The 15,025-nt window shown below is 33.5% G+C and overlaps 2 protein-coding genes across 4 annotated transcripts in view; both read left to right on the top strand.

Annotated features, from left to right (window-relative positions):
• Window positions 1–40: 40 nt before the first annotated feature.
• On the top strand, window positions 41–2,560 carry Elp2 (elongator complex protein 2). Its single transcript, XM_067267509.1, has one exon. It carries the CDS (start codon window positions 110–112, stop codon window positions 2,492–2,494), a length of 2,385 nt encoding a protein of 794 aa, XP_067123610.1. The 5' UTR covers window positions 41–109; the 3' UTR covers window positions 2,495–2,560.
• Window positions 2,561–5,496: 2,936 nt separating this feature from the next.
• Window positions 5,497–15,025, top strand: part of NAT1 (N-acetyltransferase 1) — a 67,982-nt gene continuing 58,453 nt past the window's right edge. For 2 of the 3 annotated variants that reach the window (XM_067267505.1, XM_067267504.1), the window contains exon 1: window positions 5,497–5,530. In XM_067267505.1, coding sequence (XP_067123606.1) covers window positions 5,512–5,530 — 19 coding nt within the window. In that variant the 5' untranslated portion in view covers window positions 5,497–5,511. Of the gene's footprint in view, window positions 5,531–14,884; window positions 14,903–15,025 lie in introns of those variants that run through there. The other variant, XM_067267507.1, reaches the window with a different exon arrangement.

The following is a 15,025-nucleotide window of genomic DNA, read 5'->3' as shown; positions in this document are numbered from 1 at the left end:
GCTACTTTTCGGTTACTTCTATTGGAAAATTTGGTAATTTTGACGCTACGCACCGTGTGGTTCTGTTGCTGTTATACACGTGTGTGCGTATATGGTTTAGAACTTCGAGATGGCTAAAATTGAAAATATTTATACGAGTTGTAGTTGTAATCCTGCTCCTCATTGCTTAGATTGGGGTGACGATGACCTGATCATATTTGGTACGTGCAACGCCATTTCTTTGTATGATAAGGTATGTGAAAGAGTGATTTGCACATTAAATGAACATTCTAAGCCTGTTACTAGCGTGCGATGGATCAGATGTGGTACGTCTGGTTCAGAACCGAAAGAATTTCTGTCATCTTCTGTTGATAGGAAAGTTTTAGTGTGGAGAAAGTCAGTTGACAAATTCGAAGTCGTTCACACACTTACAGGACATCAAAATACAATTACTGTTGCCGATGCTGTTTACTGGAGTGATGCAAATAACACTAGACGACTGACAATTGCATCTGCTTCTAGTGATTCAACTGTGAAAATATGGTGTGGAAATGAGAATGTTACCATCAGTCAGACTATTGAAATCAAACATGGTTTTGCATTAGATGTTAGATTCTGTCTTCTTAATGAAGTGCCCATTTTGGCAATTGGTGGTAATGATACGGTTGTACATCTTTATGTTCAAAATGCAACCAGTATGTTTAGTAATATATTATCACTCAAAGGACATGAAGACTGGATTCGAGGGTTGGATTTTCTGACTACAGAAAATGGTGATGCTTTGTTAGCTTCTTGTTCACAAGACTGTTTTATTAGAATATGGAAAATTACTCCAGTGAATATTTCTAAAGAAGCTGATGACAATTTATTAAAACTTAAAGAAAATACTTTTATTTTGGATTGGAATGGAAAAAAATTAAGATATAATGTTAATTTAGAATCTGTTTCAGCTGGTCATGAAGATTGGGTATATAGTATACATTGGCTACCGTCAAAAACAATTTCTGATGCTAAATTACTATCAGCATCTATGGATAAAACTATGATTCTTTGGGAGTTTGATGAAATATCTGGAATTTGGCTTGAAAAAATTAGAGTTGGAGAGGTGGGAGGAAATACTCTTGGTTTCTATGGTGGAGTGTTCTCACCCAATGGCTTATCAATTTTAGCTCAAGGTTATCAAGGTGCTTTACATTTATGGAGTTTTCATAAAGAATCTGGAGTATGGAAACCTGGTTTTACTATTTCTGGTCACTTCAAGGAAGTTGTAGATATATCATGGGATCCAAAAGGTGACTATCTTCTTAGTTGTAGTGCTGATCAAACAACAAGACTTCACGCTCCACAAAAATCTTCTGAAAAGGGAATTTGGTGTGAAATAAGTCGTCCACAAATTCATGGTTATGATATAAACTGTCTAACAGTTATAAATAGAACTTTATTTGTATCCGGTGCAGATGAAAAGGTAATTAGAGTATTTCAAGCTCCAAAAAACTTTGTTAAAAATATAAAAGAAATATGCCAAATAGATATTTCTTTAGATTTAATTTCTGAATATGCTGAAGGTGCTAGCGTTCCACCTCTAGGTCTCTCTAATAAAGCTGTTTTTGAATCAGATTTAATAAATGATGTTAAATCTGAAAGTAAACATCCAAAAGATCGATATCCTGATCACTATTACACATCAATTACAATGCAACAACCACCATCAGAAGATATACTTTTACAGAATACACTTTGGCCAGAAATACAAAAATTATATGGTCATGGATATGAAATCCATACTGTTGCTTGCAATCATGCAGGCACAATTATAGCTTCTGCAAGTAAAGCAAATAAAGCAGATCATGCAGAAATTATTCTTTGGGATGTGAAAACATGGAAACAGATCACTTCTTTGCATTCTCATAATTTAACTGTGACACAAATTGCATTTTCTCCAGATGATAATTACATTCTTTCTGTATCTAGAGATCGTAGTTGGACTTTGTTTAAGAAAATTTCTAACCAGAATATGTATGAGAGAGTTGCTTACACAAATAAGGTAACTGGAATACATACTCGTATTATTTGGGCTTGTTCTTGGTCCCATGATGGTGAATATTTTGTCACAGCTTCCAGAGATAAATCAATAGTAATTTGGGAATATGATAAAAATATAAATGAAGTCACTGTCACTAGTAAATGGCAACCATGTTCTATTCCATTTAAAGCAGATGATTCAGTTACTGCAATTGATTTTGCCCCATTTGTCACACCAGCTAAAGCCTATCTTATTGCAATAGGTCTTGAAAAGGGTGAAATATTATTATATTCATGGAAAAAATCAACAAAGGAGTTAAGTGATTGGCAACTATGTGCAAAATTAAATTGTGATATTGCTCATCATAAAACTGTCAGTAAATTAAAATTTTCTCCAAAGTTAGAATCTGAAAATACTTTTAAACTTGCAAGTTGTAGTCACGATCATTCTGTCAAAATTTTTAATATAATTTTAAAATCAAATCAATTTTAAATATGAATGTAGCTATATCTATTGTATTTAACTGAATATATTTTAAAATTAAAATATTTAAATTTTTGTCAAATTCACTAAATTCAAGTTTAAATTTCAAAATAATGTTATATATAGGAAAGTCAAAAAGTGTTCTTTAATTTTTGTTTTGCATATCTGATTGGATGCATTGTATTTCTTAAATGTTTACATTATTGATAATGTAAACATTTAAGAATGAAGTGCTAAGTTTCATTATGATGTCTCCAGTATCACTGAATCTGTTGAATGTTTGGTACTGGGAAATTCTGATTCTCCTACAGTCTTGATATCATTTTTACCTGTTCCCCAAAGAAACACTTTTGATGCTTATGCTTCTAGTCTGAAGACATTCAAGACGTCAAACATTGGCTATCTGCATCTTTCTACAAAGATGGAGTTACAATGAACTCAATGATTCAAGTAACCCCTTGATCTATCATAACTGTCTCAAATGAAAAGGTGACTGTTAAAAAGTAGAATGAATATTTACCTATCTATTGTGTTTAAACATTGTAAACTGCTTACACTCAAAATAAAGAACATTTTGACTTTTCTATGTATATTAATTAAATTAATGATGGGATGATACCAAAATTTTTCCCAATTCTGATTCTTTTGAATACTTTCTAAAATTTATTTTAGTTCAGAAAAATTAACAATGTGCATTACGAGCACGGTACAGTACATTCATTAATTAATAAACATCAAGCTTAAGAATGGAAAACAATCAGAAAATCCAGAATCAATCTTTGAAAGAAACTTGAAAATTCTCCATTTATAATTGGATACACATGCTTTTATTGTGTACTTCAAAATAAATTTGTAATCTCATTTCAGATAAAGTTAATATTGCAACATTATCCTCAAAGAAATCACAGCTAATTCCCTTTTATGCAAGAACTATCCCATCATGTCATGTAGGGTCCCACTATTACTAATGCAGTCTAAAATTAAATATGTATATGTATACATATTTAATTATATTTTAATATTTAATAGTATATTATTTACTTAAAATATTGTTTTGCAATGTGACTATAGCTATGACATACTGCCATAAAAATATTTCAAATCCAACAATTTTTTTAAACAAATACCATGATTATAAAAGATTTCATATTCCTCATGGATTCAAACAGGCCCATAATCTGGCAATCATATGGAAAATGGAATCCAGGTCAACTCTTCCATGAAAATTTCTGAGCCATTCTGAGTGTCCAGTTCAAGTTGTAACAACACAAATATGTTGGGATTGTCATGTGATATCAATTCATTCAGAGAATGGTCTCATTGAATGGGTTGTTACCACATGATTCTCTCAATATGTTTGTGTTGCTACTCATAAATCTGCATTCCTTTTTACTGATTCATGTGTAAAAACAATTCCTTTCCTAATTAAAAATAGACAATGAACAATAATAGATAGAATACTTGCAAATTAAATTCAGACTGACAAATGAAAAATAAAAGTAATATTGATATATAAATGTTGTTGTAAAATATAATGTAAACAAGAATATATTCATTACAAGTGATTTGTACAAAATATGTTTCAGTTGAATAAAATTTTATAGTAGTTAATTAAAAATAATCTACTTTAATTTTGCTTTATTACTTTAATAATATAAATTTATTTCATAAGTATTTTCTTTCTATGGGTACCAGGATGGCTCCCCTGTTCAAAATGACCACCGCCAATACAGGATTCTATTCTACGCCACGTAGGCACGTGCGTCCAACAAATACCAAGTGTCCAATTATTTCACAAGATGCGACACTACGATTCTGTAATTCGTCAACATTTTCGATAGAGCCACAGATTAAACATTCTGTAATTTTAAAACAACTCAGTTTTGATCATATGTTCATATAAACTCTTAAGGCCGAAATTATTCGAGAAATTAGCTGCTGAAATTTCTTACATATACTGTGTTTGGAACGTACAATATATAAATATATTGTAAGATAAACTTCCCGTCAAAAGCCCTTTTTAGAAAAATGCTGTCTTTATTTTTTATAGTAAAATTTGTGATAAAAATCTTTACTTTCGGCAACAGTAAAGTGTAAAGTTTCTATGCAGGACCTCAGAAAGATGAGATGGAACCCATGCCAGTCAAAACTGAATTTTCAATCACTCTCATATTCGATTGTTTTTTATTTTAAAAAAGTGCACTTGTAAATTTTCTTAGTTCCTGTTCTGTGCCAACTTGCAATCTTGGGTCTTCTCTATTTAAGTCTGTCTGTGTGCAATGCTATGATATTGTTAATGCCAAAAAACAAACATTTCAGGAGAGGTAAAAACACTTTCTCCAATGAATGAATTCATATAAATTTTACAATAAAATGGTAAAAAACTCACTGGAATACCAAAATGATGTAAATACAAGCTGTAATAGCATTGCACGCTTCATTTGTAAGATTATGCTGTTTCATGTGAATGACGAATTTCTATTAGTTTAAATTTCGAATTTTAAAAATCAATATCAAATGAAAAACTTAATGCAATTAAAATTAATTTTAAGATTTGATAACATTTGTTGACGCGAAGTAGAAACAAATTACGAGTTACGGAGCGCTTCTTTATTTGTTATCAATTACGAACTTGCTTAATGTTGTAGGATAACATAGAGTGCCTGCATGTCTTCATACCTGATTCTATCTAAACTGAATGGCCGAATGGCTAAAGTGTCAACCTACCGCTCTGGGGAACCGGGAACGAATCCGGTGGGGCCGAAAACCCCAGGAATTTACCGTCGGACAATGGCACAAAATGTGATGAAATTTTTAAAAAATTAATTTTGTCCTAGCGTTTCTTTTTAATGTAAAATTATATCTAAAAACGTGCTTCAGCATTTTCCTTGAAAAAAAGGCCTTTCAAATAGGTGTATCTGCGGTTTCGCACGTCCGGATATGTAGATTCTGAGCTCGTGACTCTGTCGGCTTGAAGTCGTGATCTTTTGTGTGTTTCAATATAAGCGTTTTAGAAAAGAGTTATAATGAATATAACATCTCCAGGTATGTTTCTTAATAAATCATATTTCAGACATTTTCTCAAATAATCATTCAATAGCAAAAGCTGTAGGTTTACAGATAAAACACTTAAATCTATAATTATTTAAGGTGTCTCAAAAGACACCTTAAATAGTTTTAGATATAATTGTTTGAATTCTTTCAGCCGTTTTATAAATCGTACTTTTGCTCGTATAATATATCGAATTTAATCTGAAACAAATTATTACTCTTTTATTTTCTGGATTTTCTTGAGAAAATCCAGATTAAAGTCGTTGAATTATTCTCTTTCGTAGTCTTTTCTAGTACAACTGTTCAAGGACGACGCCAGCCAATGGGTAAGGGGAAGGCAAGATGATGTAAATTGATAGAGGATATGAATTGTATGTAGGTAAAATAGAAACGATTCATAAAGTTTTAATCATTTACTATGTACCAGAAAAGAAATATCTCAAATAAAACATTTTCTTTAACTTACAAGAAGCCTAAGAAAATTATTTTAATTAAAACTTAGCATTTAAATAACTTTTTCGAATTTCTAGGGGAGGGCAACTGCCCCTCTGCCCCTCCCCCTGGCGACGCCCTTGCAACTGTTATTTTCGTTCGACTTGTTTCAGTAAATATTGCCCATTTCTGATCCGAGCTCAAGTGATTCTTTATCGTTAACTAGGTCGGAATTGTTCCATATTTTAAAACATGTCCAAGCTAGCAACAATAGACAGAGTCGGTAGATTAACTGGTCTTTCGACTCATAGTTCAAACTTAGCTAGAGCCAATTTTTGCCGCTAGTTGGCGCCACTGTTGGCAGAAGAGCCTTGTTCTTGCTTTGGATATACAGAACTCAGTGATTTCGACCTATAATAATTGTTTTTTTTAGCTACATAAAAATGCCAACGTGCTTTGTGCCAGGATGCAAGGCAGGATATAAGTCATCGAACGAGAAGAGACATTTCTTCCGTGTTCCTAGCGATAAGATTGAGAAGTGGATGCGATGCATTTCACGAGACGACAAGAAGCTAACAAGTAAATGTTATGTTTGTGACGTACATTTTGCGAGTAGATTTATTTTAAAAACCTACTCCCATGTTATAAATGGAGAGAAAGTAGAAATTCCACGAGATCGCTGGGCATTAACGTCAGATGCATATCCATCAAACTTCCCTAATTGTCCTAAGTACATTAGTAAGTCTGTACCTCAAAAACGATCAACGCGATATCTCACAAGAAATGAAGAACCATCTACGAAGAGATACCGAAAAGTCAATACCAAAGGTAAATATTTATATGTTTTTTATGTAATCTTAATCCTTAGTGAGCCATGTAACTTTTTGCCCTTGCCTGAGTTGCAGTGGGTCTCTCGGACCCTGTGTTTTAATATAAATTTTTCGATTGGAAGCTTAAGACATCTAGTCTAAGTAAAATCAAATAAAAAAACGTTCTAATCTCATGTTGATCGGGCCGAAAAGTTGGAAAAATATAAATTTTTTCAGTATTTTTAAGGAACATTTTATATTTAAAAAATGCTAACTAAAGATTGAGCTGGGTTTGTGAGACCCACTGTGATTCACTGAGGGCTATCTCTCTGTGGCCTAACTTTTCTTATAACTACTTTAAGATTAATTGTCTGATTTTTTTTATATTTTTTTATCAATCATTAGATTTGCATGATACACACTCTCAAGTAACAACTGTAGAAAATGAAATAGAAGAACCCTCCACATCTGAAGCAGCAACTACACAGCATCCTGAGCTGTTATATGTCAATAAAATCTCTGCTTTGCAGTCTGAATTGTTAAAAGTCAAAGAGGATTTGTATCGGTGCAGAAAGCAAAAGATGATCTATAAGAAGAAACTGAAAACTCTTCAAACAGAAAATCTCAAGCTTCATCAAGAAAATGCTGAACTTAAAATAAAACAGTTGTCAGCTGATAAACTTGATTCCTTACCACCGAGACAGAAACTTGTAATAGAGCACATGCTGAAAGCATGCCATATAAAAAGCAAAAAGGGTATGAGATATGACATTAATTGGTTACTTGACTGTTTGCTTTTAAAAATTAGGTCACCATCTGTCTATGAATTTTTGAGAAATAATGATTACTTGCCTTTACCTTGTCAGTCTACACTGCATCAATATATCAGAGGCATTAATGCCAAATTTGGATTTGATGAAGATCTTTTTGTTATTTTAAAGTCAAAATTGGAGACTATTCCACAAACAGAATGCCAGGGAGTTTTAATTTTTGATGAAATTACACTTCAAAAACATATAGAACTTTCAAAAGCTACTGGTGAAATGATTGGACTTGTTGATTGTGGTGATAATTCTGTGTTGCCACAGAGTGAATTTACAGCAGGTGATCATGGCCTAGTGTTTATGTTCAGACCTCACTTTGCTAGTTGGGTACAATGTATTGGCACATTCTGTTCAAAAAGCTCTGTCCCAGGTTCTACTGTTGCAAAACTTATTTTGCAAGCAATTATTCATTTAGAGCAGTGTGGTATAATAGTCAATGCAATAGTTTGTGATGGTGCCAGCACAAACAAAGCAGCTTTAAAAGCTTTAGGAATTTGTGCAGACACAAATAATGTACAATGCTCATTTACAAATCCTGCTGCAGATAGACAAGTACTGGCAATTATTGATGTACCACATATTTTAAAATGTATGCGAAACAATCTTTTGAAAAGTAGATACTTTCAGGTAAAACTAAGAAAATAAAGTGTTTTCACCTAATTTATAATATAAGCCATTGCATTATTCTTCATTTTTACTTTTAGTTTCCTGAAGGAAGGGTTGAATTACAGCATTTTAAAGCAGTTGTTGATGAAGATTCCAAATTACCAAAGGGATTAAAGGCATGTCCCAAAGTAACTGAAATACATGTTAATCCCAATAACTTCCAGAGAATGAGTGTATTGCTGGCAGCTCAAGTAACACTTTTTTTTTTTTTACTTATATAATCTGATTTGATAAGAATACTTTTATTTATCTCATTTCTTTATAGATATTTAGTAATACTTTTGCTGATGCTATGCTGTTTTATAAACAGCGTGAGGTTGCTAGCCTAAAGAATGCAGATGTTACAATAAGTTTCATACGTCGCATCAATGCTCTTTTTGATGCTTTAAATCACAGATTGCCACAGGATGGAATCAGACATGATTCAAATGATCTCAAGGTAATAGTAATGATTCACTAGGAAAAACTATAAATGTTTTAATAAACAACTTTTTTAAAATAGGTTATTGAAGAATCTCTAGAATGGTTAAATAGATGGGAAACATTCAGATTATAGATTGAAAGCAGTGATCAAAAGGGATTTTTGAGCCACCAGACAGCAGAAAATCTACGCTTGACGCTAACTAGTATCTCAGCACTCATTAAACAATTGCTTCCAAACTCATATTATATCTTGACAGCTCACTTTAATCAGGACCCATTAGAGGTAAAACTGACTTAGTGTAATGATTATATAATCTTGTATTAAACTCTTAACTTATGTTTTCTTTTCAATTAGCGTTTCTTTGGAATGATAAGACAAGGAAGTGGAAGCAATTCTCATCCCACAACAGTACAGTTCTTATACCTGTATAGACTGATGACTGTGTACAGTTTGGTTCGTCCTCCCAAACGAGCATCAGTTCAAACTGATCCTGGATCTTCCCTTGTTACTTTAAAAAATCTTCTTCAGAGTCATAAAAAACCATTTAAGGAAGTTCAAGAACAATTGGAAGAACATTTACAAAATTTGCTTTGTAATCCAAGCCTGCCCTGTGGAGATCCTACTGATAATGAATTATTAGATCACAATTATTGTGCACCAGAAACATTTAAGTTTATTTTACATTATTTAGGAGGTTACATTGTTCGTCATCTGCTGCCATCACTTGGTTGTGATGAATGCAAAAATATATTAACAGCAAAACCTGAAGATGCTGCACCAGAGAAGACATTTACATTCATCAAATCTCGAGGAGGTTTGTTATATCCAAGCTATAAGCTTTGCCAATTGATGTACTGGGCAGAAAGCAAAGTATGTGAACAATTAACAAACCCAAACATGAATGTTTATTTTTCAATAATGGATATTATATTAAATCAGTGTTCTGTTACATTGATGATAGGATGCCACAATACTGGTCACAAGTCCTACTTGACCTCCAGATTTTTGCACTTTTTTGTTACCTGTCGATTGCATTTTTTCACGCGAACGATTAATGAATCATTTATTTCATCAATTGAAAGTAAAAAACAGAAAAATTTCTCACTTAAAGTAAATTTTAATAGCGCAAATAATAATAATTATTATTATAATTATAATTATGTGTAATATAATTTGTTTGTATGTATAATAAATTTTTAACGTATAATAAATTGGCATAATAGCACAATTTAATAATTGTACTATTATTTCAGTTTTGTTCCTTGTCATTTATTTAACTGAATATCAATCTTTATTAAATAAACATTTCTCAGCGATGGAAGGTGTTTAATGTTTTATTAAGTGTCATTTATTTATCCATAAACCGGGTTTTGGGTTTAAATAAAAGCCTTTTCATTCTTATAATAAAATTCATAGAAAATTACGAAATCGAACTCGAAGGTTATATAACTTTCAATTAAAAAAAAATATTCGACCTCACTGCGATTCGATCTAGCGCTCTTGTAGTGATTGCAATGCCCCTGGTGGTAACATTTGTCTCTAGTTGATTTTAGCTACTAGCGAAGATAGGCAGTCGAAAGACCAGTTAATCTACCGACAGCTAGCAACAATAGAGGACAAATACAAATATTTTAAGTAGACATTAGCGGAACGTAGAGAATATCCAGAATACAGCCTTTCAATATTGCTTTCAGTTATTTTATTTTGGAATTTAAAAAGAAACGGGCATACTGTAATAATATCATTTTTGTTCTTAAACTGTTAATATGGTAACGTGTGTCATACTAAACAATAGTTTTTGATAGTCTATTCCCGCTATTCCAAAAAAAATATTTTTTTCTTTCCTCGAATATGTGTTATTTTGTATTTTTTTATTTGTCGAAATATCATTACATGTCCTATTTCTTTAGCGCAGACGACAGCGGAATGTCTTCCACGTTCTATCCCCAATATGCAGGCCGGATGGCCGAGCGGTCAAGGTGGCAGCCTACCGCTCTGGGGGACCCGGGATCGAATCCGAACGGGTCGAATAATCCCCAGGAATTTTTCGGGGGTGGTCCGTTCGGATATGTCGGGCCCCGTCCCTCACCACCCGGTCGCCCCATTGTGGGCCTGGCCGAACCCATAATGGGCCTTCTAAAAGAGGCTCTCTTAGTGCCCACAGGGCGGAAAGAGTTAAAAAAAAAAAAATCCCCAATATGCATCGTCATTGGAAGGCCAGAGACCGAGCAGTTAATGTAGCAGCCTATTGCTCTGGGGATTTGGTTCGAATCCGGTCGGGTCGAAAAGATCTTAGGAAATTTTCGAGAATGGCCCGTCCATCTGCATATTTTTCGGGTTTCGACTCTACTATCCGGCCGCCCGATAATGGGTTTGACCGAACCCATAATAAACTTGCAAAAAAAAAAACCCCTCTTGGTGCCCATAGAGCAGAGAGTTAAGAGGATCTTTTCAAGCTCTTTGAGGGTTTGTCCAGATCCCTAATGGAGACGGCTGGACAAGACCCGACATATCTGAGACAGAGGTTACTCGTCCGGATTCGATCTCCAGAGCAGTAGACTGGTCCTTGACTCCTATGTACAATATATGTGCACGAAAAAAAAAATTTGGAGATTTTATTTAAAAATAACATTATAAATAAATATATCTTACAGCAATTATATAATACTAATTTTGAGTTTAAAAAATTTTGAAGAATTCTATGATTTTTTAATGAACATATAAATTACTAGCAGGTAAACTCGGCGTTGCCCGGACAAAAATAAGTACAAACATTAAGATTAGGCCTATTAGATTATTTCGTATTTATTAACTCTTCTATTATATTATAGTATTTGATTTATATGTCTATTATTATATATTATAAATCGGAAAAATAAACATCGGCACAGAAAAGGACTTCGAGCTTTACTTTTTAGCTTGAAATCGTTGCACGTATAATAATTGGCTGAACGTTGGAATATCTTTAAGTATGTTCAGTATGAGTTAATAAGGGGAAATGAAATCAGTGGAGGAGGCGGGGTGCCCAATTCTCGTAGTAGTTAAGTATATCTTCGTAAATATCACGTTTAAAGGAAAACTATTAGAATTAGTTCGGTTTATTTGGTTACGGCAATGCGACACATGAGCGATCTGCCGAGGAGGGTGCATCCCGGAAGACTTTTATGTAAAGCTGGCCCCTATTTAGGTGTTACTAACGCGAAGAAAACCCAGAAAACTCCACGTGGCCAGTCCGTTAGTCATGCGGGAACCCCCGCCGACCGACTGCGGTGTTCGGTGGTTTTATCCACTTGGTTACAGGAACTTATTGGGCTGCAATTTGAAAAACTTAGAGACCTATAAATTCCCACTGTCGTCCGTCCGTCTGTCCTTCCTTAATCTTGAGAACGGAGTTAGATAGATGAAAGTCACGATCAGACATAGAAATCGTAAGAGAAAGAGGAACAGATTAACTATATGTGAATTACCGATTTGTACTCCAAGTCATGTTATTTCAATTCAAAAATTTTTCCCCGAACGGAGTCAGATACATAACTGGCACGACTCTTAGCAATGTGGGCCCGTCCGTCACCATCCGGCCGAACCCATGATGGCCATAGAAAAAGGCCCTCTTAATTCCCGAGGAGTAGAAGTCAAAAATTTAAAAAAAAATTACGCAACGAAAGTGATTATTTGAAATGCAATGGCCCTAACTTTTATCAGAAACGAACATCACTATAATGAATTTAAGGAACGGTTAAATTAGATGCTATCAGTATTTTAGACAGTGGCGTTATTCATTCGAGAATCATCTTATTATGTTTCCAATGAATTATATATATCATGAAAATATTCAAATAAATCAGCATGATTTGTTTTATGCGGCTCAAACGTAATGCCTATAGAGGGGGTGCACGTGACGTCATATGACTCCACTCATATACAGGCGCCATATTGGTTGCTGATTTCACGTTACCCTGCTTGATCACTTTATTACGTCAACGTCGAAGAAAGGAATTTTACTGGCTTTGCAGCCGATTTAAAAGTTAATGATTTGATAAAATATAAAGGGAAAACTTCTTTTATTGAATTGGATCCATAAGAAACGAAACAAACGGATATTTCATCCAACGATTTAACCACATGGCCAACTATAGAACATGGAGACAAGTAAATTATTTGGAAACTCCTTTACATAAAAACTCCTGATTAGCCAATTCCAAAATATATTAGTCTGGAATTGCTATTTATGTTATGATGGTCTTGATAGATATTTGTGTTTATACTGTATGGGTGTATGTGGGCTGAGTTTTTATGCCCGAAATGCATTCTACTAAAAATTTGATTGTGGTTAATTGAAGGCTAATTTTTATAAAAATTTAGTCTATTTTGTTCCAGTCAGTCCCTGATGTGATAAGCCTCTCCAATTTATTAGGTTAATTCATTTAATCTTAATAACAGGTTGTTAGAGACTTGCGCAACACAAAACCATAGTGACAAAAATAAATTTAATGGTAATTATAAATACAATTTAACTTAAAATGTGACTAAATATAAAATTACATTCATCTTTATATTAACGCAGTTATGTTATGAGTAATGGAAAGTCTCGCATGAAGATACGTACGTACCTTTCCCACAAGCAAATTTAGATCATTACGAATAAAATATCACGATGAACAAATCCGCTTCAACTAATTATGAGCATCGAGTGATTTGTATGCCTTCATCTGATCCAGTGTGACAGGTTGTTAAAACCAAATAATTTACTTGTCTCCATGTTCTATAGTTGGCCACGTGGTTAAATCGTTGGATGAAATATCCGTTTGTTTCATTTCTTATGGATCCAATTCAATAAAAGAAGTTTTCTCTTTATATTTTATCAAATCATTATCTTTTAAATCGGCTGCAAAGCCAGTAAAATTCCTTTCTTCCACGTTGATGTAATAAAGTGATCAAGCGGGGTAACGAGAAATCAGCAACCAATATGGCGGACGATTGTTTTGTTGGGCGGAGCGATGACGTTATATCACGTGACTGCACCCCCTCTATACGAAAAATATATTTGGGAAAAACAGCTGTTAAAGACTAGTTTCTACGTTTTGGTTCTAGACCAGGGGTGAGCAGGCAAGAGTTCAGTGGGAGCCGAAATGTAGGTTTTGCAAAATGTATGGGAGCCGCAGTTCTGTACTGTCGTGGCGGATAGTATGGTAAGGCCCGCGATTTTATTATATAATATAAATATAATATAAAACAAATATTGAATTTTTTTAATAAACATATTTTCACAAAATTATAAAAATACAATTGTAAAAATAATAATAAAAAACAGAAATTAACACTTTCAGCAAGAGCCGCATGTAACTCAAAAAGAGCCGCATTTGCCCATGCCTCTTCTAGACGAACAAGAGCACCCGTGGAAGACAATCCTACGAGACAAGCAGCATTATTTTCAAAACAATTACGAAAATTGACTAGCTTATGTAAAAGAATAAGCGGATAACAGACTATTGCGTTGCAGAAATACGAATCACTCGATAATCTTTATTAGGAGCACTTAATGGATACCGAAACGATTTATCAGACAATTAACCGTAATAGAAATGTGAATATCATTTTTACAGCTGACATTTTCAAACTACAACGCTCACTTATATGACACTCTTCTAACAATAAAATTCGATTGATACTTGTCCTTCAATGGCTAAAAATACGCATAGCATTCAAATTTCCAAAAAAAAAAAAACAAGCATAATAAATGCTGTTTGGGATGAAAGGATTTCCTTTCATCCGACTTTCAAATGTACTACATGATCTTCACTTTTTATTCGAATACATCTCATAACTTTGTTTTACTGACGTTCCATCAACATTAGCGACATGCAATATTTTATCTTCATATAAAAAAATTAAGATTTTATATTAATAAAGTGTAAACATGATAACACTCCTAAACACAGCGGCAAACAGGAAACAAGCGTAGACTATTTGCAATTCAATCCCGTATAAAAAAAGACGGATTGCTGACGTTTGCAATGCGTCACAAAACAATAATAATAATCACCAATATCTTTCTGATAAATGCAATTTCGAAATAAAAATCGTAAAATACAAACGGAAACAATCTCTATATCGAAACTCCGAAAATATTTTCACCCGCTCACGTGACTAGTCTCGTCGCTAAGGATTGTGGGTATTCTTCTGCGTAATTTTGGACAAAGCGACTGCTTCGGTGAGTGAACAAAAGTAGCTATGTTTAAAACACGATTAAACCTATATAAATATATTATAATTGTACATTAATAAGTTCAACACAAAATACGATAAACGTAGTTTCGTTAAAGCTTCGTATTAT

Source organism: Centruroides vittatus, unplaced genomic scaffold (genome assembly GCF_030686945.1).
Source record: "Centruroides vittatus isolate TY-2023 unplaced genomic scaffold, ASM3068694v2 contig_3050, whole genome shotgun sequence".
In the NCBI taxonomy this organism is placed as follows: domain Eukaryota; kingdom Metazoa; phylum Arthropoda; class Arachnida; order Scorpiones; family Buthidae; genus Centruroides; species Centruroides vittatus.
This window is presented reverse-complemented; position numbering and strand designations above follow the sequence as displayed.

Bases quoted from the DNA above. Each gene is read 5' to 3' on its own strand.
- Elp2 (XM_067267509.1), top strand. From the start codon at position 110: ATGGCTAAAATTGAAAATATTTATACGAGTTGTAGTTGTAATCCTGCT.